Source organism: Rhinoderma darwinii, chromosome 1 (genome assembly GCF_050947455.1).
Source record: "Rhinoderma darwinii isolate aRhiDar2 chromosome 1, aRhiDar2.hap1, whole genome shotgun sequence".
Lineage (NCBI taxonomy): Eukaryota > Metazoa > Chordata > Amphibia > Anura > Rhinodermatidae > Rhinoderma > Rhinoderma darwinii.
This window is the reverse complement of record NC_134687.1, coordinates 456,682,367-456,698,412: the sequence shown is the minus strand read 5'-3', so window position 1 is coordinate 456,698,412 and position 16,046 is coordinate 456,682,367. Positions and strand designations below refer to the sequence as shown.

The window sequence follows — 16,046 nt, the reverse complement described above, 5'->3', positions numbered from 1 at the left end:
CAGGGCAGACCTGGGGGCCTTTGTTGGGCCCCCTGCTGCCATGGCACCCCATCGGATGCCCGCAATTGCATTTACAGGCTGCCGATGGGTGACAGAGGAAGCTCTCTCTCTCTGTAAACAACTCAAATGCAGCGGTCGCTAATGACCGGCATTTGAGGGGTTAAACGGCCGTGATCTAAGTAAACTTCCATCGCTACCGTTGGAGCAGGAGCCCGGCTGTCATCAGATAGCCGGGCCCCGGGTCCAGTCCCGTGCAGGACGTTGATTAGGCCGCCGTGAAAAGGCGGCGGCCTAGAACAAAGCCCATTAATGACCGCCGTGAAGAGGCGTATCGCCGGTCATTAAGGGGTTAATGTTCGTATTTCTTAAAGTGTCGCTTATCTTTGGCTTGCTTTCAAAAATAATTCCCAAATCTCAGCTCAGTTGTCGTCTTCTCTCAAATACAATGGTACTTCCAACAAGTACATTAGTAATCCGGAAAGTACAAAAAGTTCCCTATGAGAGAAAAGCTGTAGCACACATTGAGAAATACTGAAAATGCTCACATCTGTTTATACTTCACATTGTACCAGGGATTGGTCTTTGCTTCTCCCTTTGTCCTGGAATAGGAGTGTTCAGCTTCACGCTACGGACAATGTTATACATGAGCAGAATTTGTCATCATAGACAGATACGTTCTGGGGCAGATGTGAGGACTCTATAAAAAATTGCAGAGGTGCCGTGAAAAATGAAAGTCACTGCATTTATTGTTTTATGCATGAAGCATGTTTTTCCACAAATTTCAACTTTTCTACACACAGAGGGTTTAAAAAATGTCCCCCATAATCTCTCGCCACAAATTTCCAGGTCAGTCAGGACCATGAGTAGTTTGAAAATCTCTCCAGTATTGTGAGTTGCTAGTGATTATTATTTTTAATTTTTTTTTTAAATGGCTACATTTTGAATTTCGAAATTTTGATTTTGGTTTTATTTTTTTAAGACTTAGTAGCTACTTTTTTTCTTCTATAGAGTAATATGAAAACGTTTTGGAAATCTCTTGAAAATTACTCTATAAGGTTTTAGTTTCTCTATAGAAAATGGTCTCCGGATATACTCGGACGTTTCACTTCATGGCTAATTACAGCGAAAAGAAGCGCAGTATTTTGTGGGAAGTAAACTGCAATTTGACCATGTTTATACCCTTACTGCAAAAAGTCTGTGTAGCCCGAGCCTCAGGCCCAACTGCTGCCATTGTCCAGTGTAGTGTTTTTTTCTATGGCTTTACAGGAATCCGCTGATATCAGCTGCTTGTTTTCTTCGTGCTCAATGATACGTGAGAGAAATTATATCGTGCTTCATCATGCTCCAGCTAGAACATTGTACCTAAACATGGCCGCAATGCTAGGAAAACACACAACACATGTTTTCAGCTAAACAAAGCACAGGGAGACTGAATTTCTTCGTATTAGTAAAGCGTGTTTTACGTTTCTATTCATCACCTCTTAGCAGACCAGGTATGTATGGCGTCAGCAGAAGGTCCTCTAGCAGTGTCTGCTCTAAATGCTGCACTGACATATTAAAATGAATGAGAAACTTTTTTTGGGGGTCAGGATGTGATTTTCAGCAGAATCTGCGGGAATGATCCGTTAAATTGAGACATTGATTCCTTTAATCGATCCTGTTTTGGAATAACAAGGTATATTTGTACATAATTCTCTATTTAAAACACCCCAAACCTGGCTCATTTTAGGGCATGGTGATAGCGCTTGTCTTGTACCATGTCATATCTGTGTACGTACATATATTATTTGTAGAAAATAAGTATTTTCCGAATCTAAATATTGCTGACATGAGCCTGGTGTCGTAATCCTGATGCTCCGCTTTTTTCAGCCATTTCTTATGAGATGATTGGATGATGTGTCATTATTTTGACCGGCTATGAATCTAAACATTATATTGTACAGTCTACCTTACAGCTTGAGTTATTTATGTCCCTACCATGTTAAGGCCCCATGCACACGACCGTGCCCGCAATAACGGCCCGCAATTGCGGGCACGGCCGGCCGCTGACTTCCACCCGCATTTTCGGGCCATGCTCCCATACAAAGTATAGGAGCGCGGCCCGTAAAATACGAAAAATAGGACATGCTCCATAATTCCCGGCACGGACACCCATCCGTAGCGCTTCGGAAAGGTGTCCGCGTTCAATGAAAGTGAATGGGTCAGTTTTTGCGGCTTGCAATTGCGGTCCACAAAAATGGAGTTTTTTTACGGTCGTGTGCATGGGGCCTAACTGTAGAGGTACCCAGATGCCAGTTTCCTATCAAACAAGAGCGGATGTAAAATCACTGTATGCAGTTATCTGACAAGAACCAGAAATGCACGATATGTAACTTCATATTATGGCGTAACCCTGGATGGTGAAAGCATTATCTGGCATAGTCCTAAAATATTTTACTACCTTCTGTACATTTATCAAGTTGACAGTATCCTCTACATTGTATCTGCTTCTGTATTCAGAATGAAACTGGTTTGAAAAAAAAATTTAAGAATTTTTTTCATTGTAAAACATCACATCCAGATCTTTCATATGTATGCTTTTGACTTCCCCAGGGCTTATGATGACCCCCTGGAGTCAGAGCTGATTGAGGAGAGAATCCCCTACCTTCATAGTGGCTATGCAGCACCACTGGCTCAGCCTGAGAGAGGAAGCCTTGCCAGCATAGACAGATTGGGAAAGCGTTCACCTTCAATCGACAGCATCCGCAAAGATCCGCGATGGAGAGATCCTGACCTACCGGAGGTCATTGCAATGCTTAATCATCCAATTGATCCAGTTAAGTCCAATGCAGCTGCTTATTTGCAGCACTTGTGTTATGAAAATGATAAAATAAAGAAAGAGGTAAGACATCTCAAAGGCATTCCTATTCTGGTGGGTTTATTAGACCACCCAAAGCCTGAAGTCCACAGGAAAGCCTGCGGAGCCCTCCGTAACATTTCGTATGGAAAAGATAATGAAAACAAAGTTTCTATTAAGAACTGTGATGGTATTCCTGCTTTAATACGACTTCTGAGGAAGACAAATGACATGGAAGTGAGAGAGCTCATAACAGGTATGTGTAATGATGGCTTCATAGTGCCAAATATTTCACCATAAACACCTTACTCTGTACAGTCTTGCTTGTTTTTCTTTATTGGTAGATATCCTTTTAAGTTCTTTATCCTCCTATTTCTATCCAAAGATTTATTGTTACTTTAGTTGTACATAATAAATGTGGTATTATAATTAAGTGCTTTTACCATGATAATGGGGCCATCTTTCAAATGGTGGTAGTTTAATTTCACGTAATCCCTCAGAAACTGTAAATGTACATCCCGCATCACGAGGTTGTAGACCTGTATTGTATAGCCAGGTGAACTCCTAAGGATGTATTATTTGTAAAGGTGACGTCTCATTATGAGGGCTGGTTAGGACTGCAGGAAACTGTATGGCGGCATATAGTCTCTGCAGTTCTGTAGTACGGAGCTATAGGTACCTGTTGTATGCTGCTCCTCCATATTACGGCGATATTCTCCACTAGGAGCAGAAGCCTGCTAGGCTTTGTATTATGGCTTTGTATAACACAAGGGCTGTATGGACTTGTAATATGGCCATGTTCATGAGACCCTAGGGCAGTGGTTCCAAACTTTTTTTTGGTAGGCTGCGAGCCTCTTTTAAATATGACCGATAATGTTGAGCCACTCTGATTTGTGAAAGTGACTTGGCCATATTTAATTTGGCCAAGTGATATGGCTTTTACCCCAGTGTTATCTGCCGGTGATATGGTTTAAACCCTAGTAACCAATTTCTAGTAATGCCATCACATCTCTGGTGCCATTAGTGCACAGTAGTTTCTAGTGCTGGAGAGCCACGTGTCTCTTGAGCCACTGGTTGGGCAAAATTGCCTTAAGGCATGCTCGCAAGTAGTGGCGCGGCAAGGAGCCACCAATATAATGGGAAAATCTCGGGAAGAGTGATTTGGATTTCGAGCTATATATTTTCTTACAGGAGGCTTGGAAACAGTTGGAAAACCATTCAGTTGCCAACTGTGACTGGTGGATGGGAATTTTTAAGCATCCCATCCACCTCTTAAAGGCACATTTTGTCAGTGGTTTTCTTTATTTTAACCTTCGCATGCGAACATATACTAAGGACTCGTTCAGATTACAATTTTACAGCACACATTCTTCCCCTCTTTTAGACACTAGCATAGCTAAGGAAGATAAATCTTCCTGTTTTAAAAGCTTTTGTCGTTCTCTCATCTGAGATCTGTTCCTCATATTTTAAATAAGTACAGTGGAAGGGAAAGTTTTTCTGTAAACCACAAATGTAAATGGAGACATACAGCTTACAAAAATTCTAAGCAGATTTATATTTGACATATATTTTATTTGGAATGATGTTAAGGTTGGTACAGTTCTTGATGCTTTCTGAAAGGATGACTAATTTGCCTCTCTTTATGGTGTTTCTTTTCCAGCCGGACATGTAGAAAGTGTGACTGGCCATATCATTCTTTGGCATGGTTTTAGTAGCTGCGGTCTTTCAATGGCTGTACCCTAACAAATTCGGATATCTGGCAAGCATTTGACAACCCTGGCTTGCCTCTGTATGCTAAAGTGAAAACACCAGTCTGTAATTTCTTAGGGAGGGCTCCGGAGTCTGGGTGAAAAATGGCAAGCCTCCCTCCCAGACACTTAAGAAAACAAACAATGCTCTGCCTTTTCCTCTTTTTAACATTGTTGCATTCCTCAGTATGTTGTTATTGTGGAGCACCCAGTCCCTCCTTAGTTGTGGACAGTCGTTGCTGGAAACAGACAAACCTTGTTCTGAAGGGAGTACAAAACGTAAAACACGACACTTGTACTAATTTGGGTATATTATAAACTTTTAGGTCGAGTTAAAAGGCGAATTAAACAAACATGCAAAACGATAAGCTAGGCACATACTATCTTTCATCGTTTACAGCCCTTTCATACCGGTTTCCATGTCATCACAGGAATAAAGACCTCCATTGATCATGTCAATAGTTGGGTAAATGAATTTCTGTGCGTGAACTAGAAAATATGACCAATGAACTGACGTGCTGTAATGGCCAACAAAAAGCTCTGAGCATCCTCAAACAACCAGACCTAACCAATTGATTTATTTATTTTTTTACTTCCTGTGGCAAAATATACCTCTGTACAAAGTCAAGATTATGGGTTCGAAGGCTCATGTGTTGTGATTTTTTTCAATGATCACGTCAGATGTGTATATTGTTAGTTTAGGGTGATTATTTTTTTAGACACCTTTTTGGAACTTGATCGCACAATAAGGAGAAGAAATTGCTGTGATCAACGATCAAGCGATCCATTTGAGACCGTAATCTACTCTTGGCGATTGCAAGCACAGTCACATAATTCTCAATCACTAATGAAGCTAGCCCTATAGGAATTTATACGTTCCAAATTCTAGCAATTTTAGTAATGCGATGGAAAATGGTGAAACATTGCCCCTGGAGCTTAGGCCCAGGTTATAGACTTACTGAGGTGATGACTCCCATCACTGATCATCAGATGTGTGCAGAGGTAAATTCCAAATATACAAATATTATGTAGCTGCAGAACATATTGGTGATCAGGTACATAATAAAGGCCTGTGTTGGGGACAGACTAGGTGATCGCAGTATGTAGACTGCTTGATGATAACAGATTGAGACAGATTTTTAGTCTATGTACTTTAATGATTGTATTGATTCACCTAATTCTGTACAATCCTCACAGGGTTGACTTCTAAACCAGTGAACACTTCTATCCTCTATAATAAAGGGGTTTGTAAATCTTAATAATTCACGTCCGCATTTATGACGTCAAATTATGATAAATAGTCAAATGAGCAGCATCGATTATCCGTGTCACGTGATGGCAGCAGATGTCCTTTTTACAATTACCGTTTAGTATATAGAAGAACACGGTTGTATGTTTAATAACCGATAAGATGGCTTCTTTTAATTAGACTAGTTTATTGCCCCTTCAAGCAAAGGGTGTGTGTCTATAGATATATATATATATATATGTGTGTGTGTGTGTGTGTGTGTCTATAGATATATATATATATATATATATATATATATATATATATACACACTACCGTTCAAAAGTTTGGGGTCACCCAGACAATTTTGTGTTTTCCATGAAAACTCACACTTATATTTATCAAATGAGTTGCAAAATGAATAGAAAATATAGTCAAGACATTTACAAGGTTAGAAATAATGATTTTTATTTGAAATAATAATTTTCTCCTTCAAACTTTGCTTTCGTCAAAGAATGCTCCATTTGCAGCAATTACAGCATTGCAGACCTTTGGCATTCTAGCTGTTAATTTGCTGAGGTAATCGGGAGAAATTTCACCCCATGCTTCCAGAAGCCCCTCCCACAAGTTGGATTGGCTTGATGGGCACTTCTTGCGTACCATACGGTCAAGCTGCTCCCACAACAGCTCTATGGGGTTGAGATCTGGTGACTGCGCTGGCCACTCCATTACAGATAGAATACCAGCTGCCTGCTTCTTCCCTAAATAGTTCTTGCATAATCTGGAGGTGTGCTTTGGGTCATTGTCCTGTTGTAGGATGAAATTGGCTCCAATCAAGCGCTGTCCACAGGGTATGGGATGGCGTTGCAAAATGGAGTGATAGCCTTCCTTATTCAAAATCCCTTTTACCTTGTACAAATCTCCCACTTTACCAGCACCAAAGCAACCCCAGACCATCACATTACCTCCACCATGCTTGACAGATGGCGTCAGGCACTCTTCCAGCATCTTTTCAGTTGTTCTGCGTCTCACAAATGTTCTTCTGTGTGATCCAAACACCTCAAACTTCGATTCGTCTGTCTATAACACTTTTTTCCAATCTTCCTCTGTCCAATGTCTCTGTGTTTTTGCCCATATTAATCTTTTCCTTTTATTAGCCAGTCTCAGATATGGCTTTTTCTTTGCCACTCTGCCCTGAAGGGCAGCATCCCGGAGTCGCCTCTTCACTGTAGACGTTGTCACTGGCATTTTGCGGGTACTATTTAATGAAGCTGCCAGTTGAGGACCTGTGAGGCGTCTATTTCTCAAACTAGAGACTCTAATGTACTTGTCTTGTTGCTCAGTTGTGCAGTGGGGCCTCCCACTTCTTTTTCCACTCTGGTTAGAGCCTGTTTGTGCTGTCCTCTGAAGGGAGTAGTACACACCGTTGTAGGAAATCTTCCGTTTCTTGGCAATTTCTCGCATGGAATAGCCATCATTTCTAAGAACAAGAATAGACTGTCGAGTTTCACATGAAAGCTCTCTTTTTCTAGCCATTTTGAGAGTTTAATCGAACCCACAAATGTAATGCTCCAGATTCTCAACTAGCTCAAAGGAAGGTCAGTTTTATAGCTCCTCTAATTAGCAAAACTGTTTACAGCGGTGCTAACATAATTGCACAAGGGTTTTCAAGTGTTTTCTAATCATCCATTAGCCTTCTAACACAGTTAGCAAACACAATGTACCATTAGAACACTGGAGTGATGGTTGCTGGAAATGGGCCTCTATACACCTAAGTAGATATTGCATTAAAAACCAGAAGTTTGCAGCTAGAATAGTCATTTAGCACATTAACAATGTATAGAGTGTATTTCTGATTAATTTAATGTTATCTTCATTGAAAAAAACTGTGCTTTTCTTTCAAAAATAAGGACATTTCTAAGTGACCCTAAACTTTTGAACGGTAGTGTGTATATATATATATATATATGTGTGTATATATATATATATATATATTTCTTTATATTACTCTTAATTGCAACCTGCTGCTGGTGGCATACATTAGATTTGATCCTGTGGCAACAAGCAAGATAACACAAATGTAGGAATGCATTATTCACCTTGAATGACAAATTATACGTTCTATTTAATCTTGGCTATAATCGTATCATAAAAATGTACAAACGAGATTGTTTGACTATGCGACTCAGGAGCAATTCTGTTATTTTTTTCTAAAGGTACCCTGTGGAACCTGTCCTCATATGAGCCCTTAAAAATGGTGATCATCAACCATGGTCTCCAAACTCTTACTAATGAGGTTATCATACCTCATTCTGGATGGGAGAATGAACCAAATGAGGACTCCAAGCCCCGAGATGCAGAATGGACAACCGTGTTTAAGAACACTTCTGGCTGCTTAAGGTATTGTTTTTTTTTTTTTCATTTTGGAATCCTATTTTTTGTGCATATATAAAATTCTTTAAATATGACTGCAAAATTATAATTTTGCTTATGCATGAGTGAAAATGAAAAACAAAACAAAGGGTGATGTTATGAAGCCATTTAATTAATGCTATTTTGTATAAGACTTTAGACTTTCTTCAGTTAGCATGGTTTCTGTCGGTCCCATGGAGTTTTAATGGAGCGGCAGAATTCATGTCTGAAACGCTGCTGCATTCAAATTCGTGCATTAAGTGGTGGGTTTGAGGAGCAGTGTGGGACTTGGGACCCCTGTTTTAGTAATCGTTGGGGCCCCAGCGAACCTACATTTTATTACCGATCTTGTGGATAAGTGACAAATCTATATGGTGGGGAATTCACTTTAGTGAGGAACTTCTGGGTTATATTTTTTGTGTATTTTCTGTGGGTTTTTTTTTAACGTTCTTTTAAGACTTTGACATTCATACAGTGTAAGGCTACATTCCCATGACCGTTAAAAACGGCCATGTTCAGAACAATGATCTATGGACGTATTCACACTGCCAGTTTTTTAATGGCCAGTGAATATTGGGGGTCAAAAAATAGGACATGTTCTATTTCACGCCCAGACGGACCCCATAGAAGTCTATGGATCAGTTTTTAACGGCCGCCAATGCATGTAACAACCATTAAAAACGGATCTGGGACTAGGGGATTTAAGAGACAAGGGAACTATTGGTTCCCTTGCTGGCTATCGGCGGCGCGATGACGCTGAATGCCCTACACACTCACCGATGCAGCGCCGTCTTCTTCAGGTGTGGTCTCTAGTCTTCACGGTTCTGCGTAGGTGACGCGATGACGTCCCTGCGCCGCCTTCACAGAATTCGTGAAGACTAGGGACCACAACTGAAGAAGACGGCGCTGCATCGGTTAGTGTGTAGGGCATTCAGCCGGAAGTTTATTAATTGTTGCGCTCAGTACAAGATTAGTGTGGCGCTAGTACGGGGGGGGGGGGGGGGGGCATTGTACATAGTTGTCAACTCTTTGAGAATTTTCCGGGACTGTCCAGAATTTACAGAGACAGTCCCAGAAATTAACTACAGAGAGGATGTGGTGCTTTCTCTGGAGAGGTGGGTGTGGCATCCTCTACAGGGGGGCTGTGTGGCATCCTCTACAGGGGGGCTGTGTGGCATCCTCTACAGGGAGACTGTGTGGCATCCTCTACAGGGAGACTGTGTGGCATCCTCTACAGGGAGACTGTGTGGCATCCTCTACAGGGGGGCTGTGTGGCATCCTCTACAGGGGGGCTGTGTGGCATCCTCTACAGGGGGGCTGTGTGGCATCATATTATGCAGTTTTTTTTTTGGCGGAGTTTAATGTCCATGAAAAATGGATGTCAAAAGGCCATTAAAGACGGACTGGAAGAGACACACTCATGCAAAATGGCCATGAAAAACTGACCTTTTTTTTTCCACTGTTGTGAAACTAGTTGAAATTGGCATAGACTGAAACCTGTCCATAATAGCCATGATACTGTGAAGCAGATTGGAGAGCCCTTCATGTTAATCCTTTCATTTAACCTCTTTCAGTTGTAAACTGCCTTTGATCCTCATGATTTCTTTCTACAATGATGATTATTGCGGTCTTATCTGCTGAGAATTTGAATACTTCGGAGCATTGTCTGAGAATGCCTGGCTTTATCTAAATGCCCCAGAGGTGTTGTGTTGTTATGTTGGGGGTGTAATAGTTTAACCCCTTCCCGACATTTGACGTACATGTACGTCATGGAAAGTACTGACTTCCCGCATCTTGCCGTACATGTACGTCAAACGTTTGGCACCGGCTCAGAAGCTGAGCCGGTCCCATCATCACCGGATCTCAGCTGTATCTTACAGCTGACATCCGACTGTAACGGCGGGGACCGAAATTAGCTTCGATCCCCGCCATTAACCCCTTAAGTGCAGCGCTCAAACGCGATCGCTGCACTTAAGGTGTTTGCAGCTCATCGGAACCCCAGTAATGAAATTGCCGGGGTTCCGGTGGCTGCAATGGCAACCGGAGGCCTAATACTGGCCTCCCGGTCTGCCTAGCACCGAAGCCGGTCAAGATCCGCCCGGCGGCGGAGCCTGATCGGCTTCCGTAGCTGCCGGCAAGATGGCGCCGGGTCAGGAGCTGATCCGGCGTCATCAGCGGTGGAAGTCAGCTGTACTGTACAGCTGACATCCACCTGTAACGGCAGGAACCGGAGCTAGCTCCGATCCCTGCCATTAACCCCTTCGATGCAGCAATCGAAAGCGATTGCTGCATCGTAGCGGTTACAAGCAGATCGCCAGCCCTGACAGGCAATCGGGACTGGCGACTGCTGTTATGGCAACAGGAGACACAATGGTCTCCTGCTCTGCCATTACGGAAGCCGATTTAGGCCCCGCCGGGAGGCGAAGCCTAATCGGCTTGCTGTCAGTGAATGACTGACAGATCTAATACATTGCACTACATAGGTAGTGCAATGTATTAGAAAAAAAAAAATCTGACCGTTGGACCTTCAAGTCCCCTAGTGGGACTTGAGAAAAAGTGTAAAAAAAGTATAAAAAAGTGTAAAAAAAAGTGCAAAAAATAAAAGTTTGAAAACAATAAAAGTTTCAAGTAATCAAATAACACACAATCCCCCTTTTACTCTTATCAAGTCCTTTATTATTGAAAAATAATAATAAACCATATGTATTTGGTATCGCCACGACCGTAACGACCGGAGGTATCAAAATATTATATTATTTATTGCACGCGGTGAACAGCGTAAAAAAAACCCGTAAAAAACGTTACCAGAGTTTCTGTTTTTTAGTCACTTTGCCCTACAAATATTACAATAAAAAGTGATCAAAAAGTCGCATGTATCCAAAAATGGTACCTATAAAAACTATAGCTCGTCCCGCAAAAAACAAGCCCTCATACAACTCCGTCGACAAAAAAATTAAAACGTTATGGTTCTCACAACTTGGCGACAGAAAAAATACATTCTTTTTACAAAAGTAATTTTATTGTGCAAAAAGTTGTAAAACATAAAAAAGTTCTATAAATGAGGTATCGCCGGAATCGTACTGACCCGCAGAATAAAGGTAACATGTAGTTTATAATGCGTGGTGAACTCTGTATAAAAAAAAACCAAAAAAAGCTGTGCCAGAATTGCGTTTTTTGGTTTACCTGGCATCCCAAAAAATAGGATAAAAGGTGATCAAAAAGTCACATGTACCCCAAAATGGTACCAATAATAACTACAGCTCGTCCCGCAACAAACCAGCCCTCATACCGCTACGTCTATGAACAATAAAATTAGTTATGGCTCCAATAAGTCAGGAAATAAAAAAATATGCAGTTGTGCCCGAGGAGAACATTTCTTCTGTTTCAAGAGGCGATTTATCAAGGACCTGAAATTAGGGAACCAGGAAGGGAGGGCCCAATCATATCCGATGGAAGCGACGGTGCCCGTATTATACCAGGATAATACTTTCCCAGCAAAATTCCCCAAACTACAAAGGCGCGGAGTGTGGACCAAAAGGGGGATAAGAAATGACACCATTTATCAGTGCGACACCGGCCTGTGCAGAAAGGATTGCTTCACAGCGTAACACACATCTATGGATTATTTTTATTTTTTTATACCACCTGACTATGCCCCTTATATACTCCGCCCCGCTTACATGTACCCCCACATTATAAAACACCAGCAATACTCAAACAAATATAGTACCAAGCAAAATCCGCTCTCCAAAAGCCAAATGGTGCTCCCTCGGCCCTGAACCCTACAGCGTGCCCAAACAGCAGTTTCCTTCAACATATATGGCACCGTCATACCCGTGAGAACCCTTTTAACAATTTTTGTGGTGTGTGTCTCCAGCGTCATAAGCTGGGCATGACATATTTGCCACTGAATGGCATATCTAGGGAAAAATATAAATTTTTAATTTGCACCATCCGCAGCGCATTCATTTATGGAAAAGACCTGTGGGGTGAAAATGCTCACTACACCCCTTAATAAATGCCTTGAGGGGTGCAGTTCCATAATGGGGTCACTTATCAGGGGTTTCTTTTTATTATTTCACATCTGAGCCTCTGCAGTTGTGAACCAATACTTTGTAAATCGCCAAATTAGGCCTCCACTCCGCATGGTACTCTTCACTTCTGAGCCCTGTCATATGTCCAGACAAAAGATTAGGGCCACATGTAGGGTGTTTCTAAAACCGGGAAACACCGCATAATAATTAGAGAGCTGTCTTGTTATGGTGGCACAAGCCGGGCACCACATATTGGCATATCTATGGAAAAAAATCCCATTTTCACTCTGCAACATTGAGCGCACACTAATTTCTACAAAACACCTGCAGGGTTAAAATGCTTACTACACCCCTTGGTAAATGCATTGAGGGGTGTAGTTTACAAAATGGGGTCACTTCTGGGGGGTTTCCACTGTTTTGGGCCCACAGGTGCCCAGAAACCAATCCAGCAACATCTGCACTCCAAATGGCGGTCCTTCCCTTCTGAGCCCTGCCGTTTGCCCAAACAGCAGTTTATGACCACATATGGGGTATTGCCGTACTCGGGAGAAATAGCTTTACAAATGTTGGGTTCTTTTTTTCCTTTATTTGTTGAGAAAATGAAAAAATTTGCGCTAAAGCTACGTCTTATTGAAGAAAAAGGACTGTTTTTATTTTCACTGCCTAATTCTAATAAATTCTATGAAACATCTGTGGGGTCAAAATGCTCACTACACCCCTAGATGCATTCTTCAAGAGGTGTAGTTTCCTAAATGGAGTCCCTTTTTGGGCGTTTTCATTGTTTTGTCCCCTCAGGGGCTTTGCAAATGTGACCTGGCCTCCGCAAATCATTCCTGCTAAATGTGATCTCAAAAAGTCAAATAGTGCTCTTTCCCTTCTAAGCCCTGCCGTGTCTCCAAACAGCCGTTTATTACCACATGTGGGGTATTGTTTTACTCGGGAGAAATTGCTTTACAAATTTTGTGGTGCTTTTTCTCCTTTAGTCCTTCTGGAAATGAGAAAAAATTAGCTAAACCTACATTTTCTTTGAAAAAATGTAGATTATTATTTTCAGGGCCTACTTCCAATAATTTCTGCAAAAAAACTGTGGTGTCAAATCGCTCACTATACCCCTAGATAATTTCCTCAATGGGTGTTGTTTCCAAAATGGGGTCACTTGTGGGGGGTTTCCACTGTTTTGTCCCCTCAGGGGCTTTGTAAATGTAACATGGCCTCCGCAAACCATTCCTGCTAAATTTGAGTTCCAAAAGCCAAATGGCGCTCTTTCCCTTCTCAGCCTCGCCGTGTGTCCAAACAGCCGTTTATTACCACATGTGGGGTACTGTTTTACTCGGGAGAAATTTCTTTACAAATTTTATGGTGATTTTTCTCCTTTAGTCCTTGTGGAAATGAAAAAAAATTAGCTAAACCTACATTTTATTTGAAAAAATGTAGATTTTCATTTTCACAGCCTACTTGCAAAAATTTCTGCAAAAAACCTGTGGGGTCAAAATGCTCACTATACCCCTAGATAATTTCCTCAAGGGGTATAGTTTCCAAAATGGGGTCACTTGTTTGGGGTTTTCACTGTTTTGTCCCCTCAGGGGCTTTGTAAATGTGACATGGCCTCCGCAAACCATTCCTGCTAAATGTGAACTCCAAAAGCCAAATGGCGCTCTTTCCCTTCTCAGCCACGCCGTGTCTCCAAACAACCGTTTATTACCACATGTGAGGTATTGTTTTACTCGGGAGAAATTGCTTTACAAATTTTGCGGTGCTTTTTCTCCTTTAGTCCTTGTGGAAATGAGAAAAAAAATCGCTAAACCTACATTTTCTTTGAAGAAATGTTGATTTTAATTTTCACGGCCTACTTCCAATAATTTCTGTAAAAAACCTGTGCGGTGAAAATGCTCACTACACCCCTAGATAATTTCCTTGAGGTGTCTAGTTTCCCAGATGGGGTCACTTTTGGGGGATTTTGACTGTTTTGGCACCGCAAGAGCCCTTCAAACCTGACATGGTGCCTAAAATATATTCTAACAAAAATAAGGCCCCAAAATCCACTAGGTGCACCTTTGCTTCTGAGGCCGGTGCTTCAGTCCAGTAGCACGCTACGGCCACATGTGGGATATTTCCTAAAACTGCAAAAACTGGGCAACAAATATTGAGTTGCATTTCTCTGGTAAAACCTTCTGTGTTATAAAAAAAATTGTATTAAAAATGTATTTCTGCAGAAAAATATGAAATTTGTAAATTTCACCTCTACTTTGCTTTAATTCCTGTGAAATGTTTAAAGGGTTAAGACATTTTCTAAATGCTGTTTTGAATACTTTGAGGGGTGAAGTTTTTAAAATGGGGTGACTTTTTTGGGGTTTCTAATATATAAGGCCCTCAAAACCACTTCACAACTGAACTGGCCCCTGTAAAAATAGCCTTTTGAAATTTTCTTGAAAATGTGAGAAATTGCTGCTAAAGTTCTAAGCCTTGTGAGGTCATAGAAAAATAAAAGGATGTTCAAAAAACGATGCCAATCTAAAGTAGACATATGGGGGATGTTAATTAGCAACAATTTTGTGTATTATAACTGCCTGTCTTACAAGCAGATACATTTAAATTGAGAAAAATGCTAATTTTTGCAATTTTTTGCTAAATTTTGGTGTTTTTCACAATTAAATACTGAACATATCGAGCAAATTTTGCCAGTAACATAAAGTCCAATGTGTCACGAGAAAACAATCTCAGAATCGCTTGGATAGGTGAAAGCATTCCGGAGTTATTACCACATAAAGTGACACATGTCAGATTTGAAAAATGAGGCTCTGTCAGGAAGGTCAAAAGTGGCTAAAGAGGGAAGGGGTTAATAATACTCTTTGGCAAGCTTTGTTTTCTTTCCAACATCATTTCTCACAGAGACACTTGGCTGTGAGACACTAGAATGTCATTGTTTGGTAGATGCAGCCTGGTTACACTGGATAATCTCTTCTATAGCATACATATTATTTAGGTAGTCGATGGTCCATAACTAAATGTCGCCAAACCTCCTCCATTTTCAGTTCCCTAGGGCCTGTACACATCAGCGTTCAGTTTCCGTTGATGGGTTCCGTCAGATCTTTCCATTGGAGGAACCAATCAACGGAAAGGCAAACGGAAACCATAACTTCCGTTTGCATTACGAATTGATTTCAATGGTAATGCTTCAGTTGGTAATGGTTTCCGTTTTTTTATGGAATCAGTAGCGCCGTCGACTATGCTGTGGTTTCCGCCAAAAAAACAGAAACCTTACGGAACAGAAACCATTAGCAATGGGAGCATTACCATTGAAAGCAAATGGAAGTTATGGTTTCCATTTGCCTTTCCGTTGATGGGTTCCTCCAACTGAAATGTCTGAGGGAATCCATCAACGGAAACCGAATGCTAATGTGAACATGCCCTAAGTTCCCAAGTGTTTGTATAGTGTTGAGGTGCACCATGACCCACTTCTCGGTGGTCTACTTTCTTCTTGTGAAGGTGAGATGCTGCAAATAGATTAGCTGGCCAGAGGTACTGTTGTACAGAAATTATTAAACCCTGAATTTTTACTATTTACCCATAGGGAGGGTTGACCATGAATGCTTTTTACCCAATGGTCTGGTCTCCTGTAAATCTGCTGCAGTGGGAAATTCTGTGCAGACTAGTTCTGCCCCTTCCACAGAGTAGATCAAACAATGGACAGCACACATCTTGACAACCAATATTCAAAGAATAAATATTCCCACAGGCAATGCTGTTACTTTTCATGTCTGTGTCTAGTTTAGAGGACATATTGGATA

At 41.3% G+C, this 16,046-nt stretch overlaps 1 protein-coding gene across 12 annotated transcripts in view; it reads left to right on the top strand.

The window, feature by feature from the left end:
• The window catches only part of ARVCF (ARVCF delta catenin family member), a 738,556-nt gene that overhangs the window by 650,625 nt on the left and 71,885 nt on the right, over positions 1 to 16,046 (top strand). For all 12 annotated transcript variants that reach the window (XM_075832471.1, XM_075832494.1, XM_075832495.1 and 9 more), the window contains 2 exons: positions 2,593 to 3,092; positions 8,029 to 8,212. In XM_075832471.1, the coding sequence (XP_075688586.1) occupies positions 2,593 to 3,092; positions 8,029 to 8,212 (684 nt within the window). The remainder of the gene's footprint in view (positions 1 to 2,592; positions 3,093 to 8,028; positions 8,213 to 16,046) is intronic.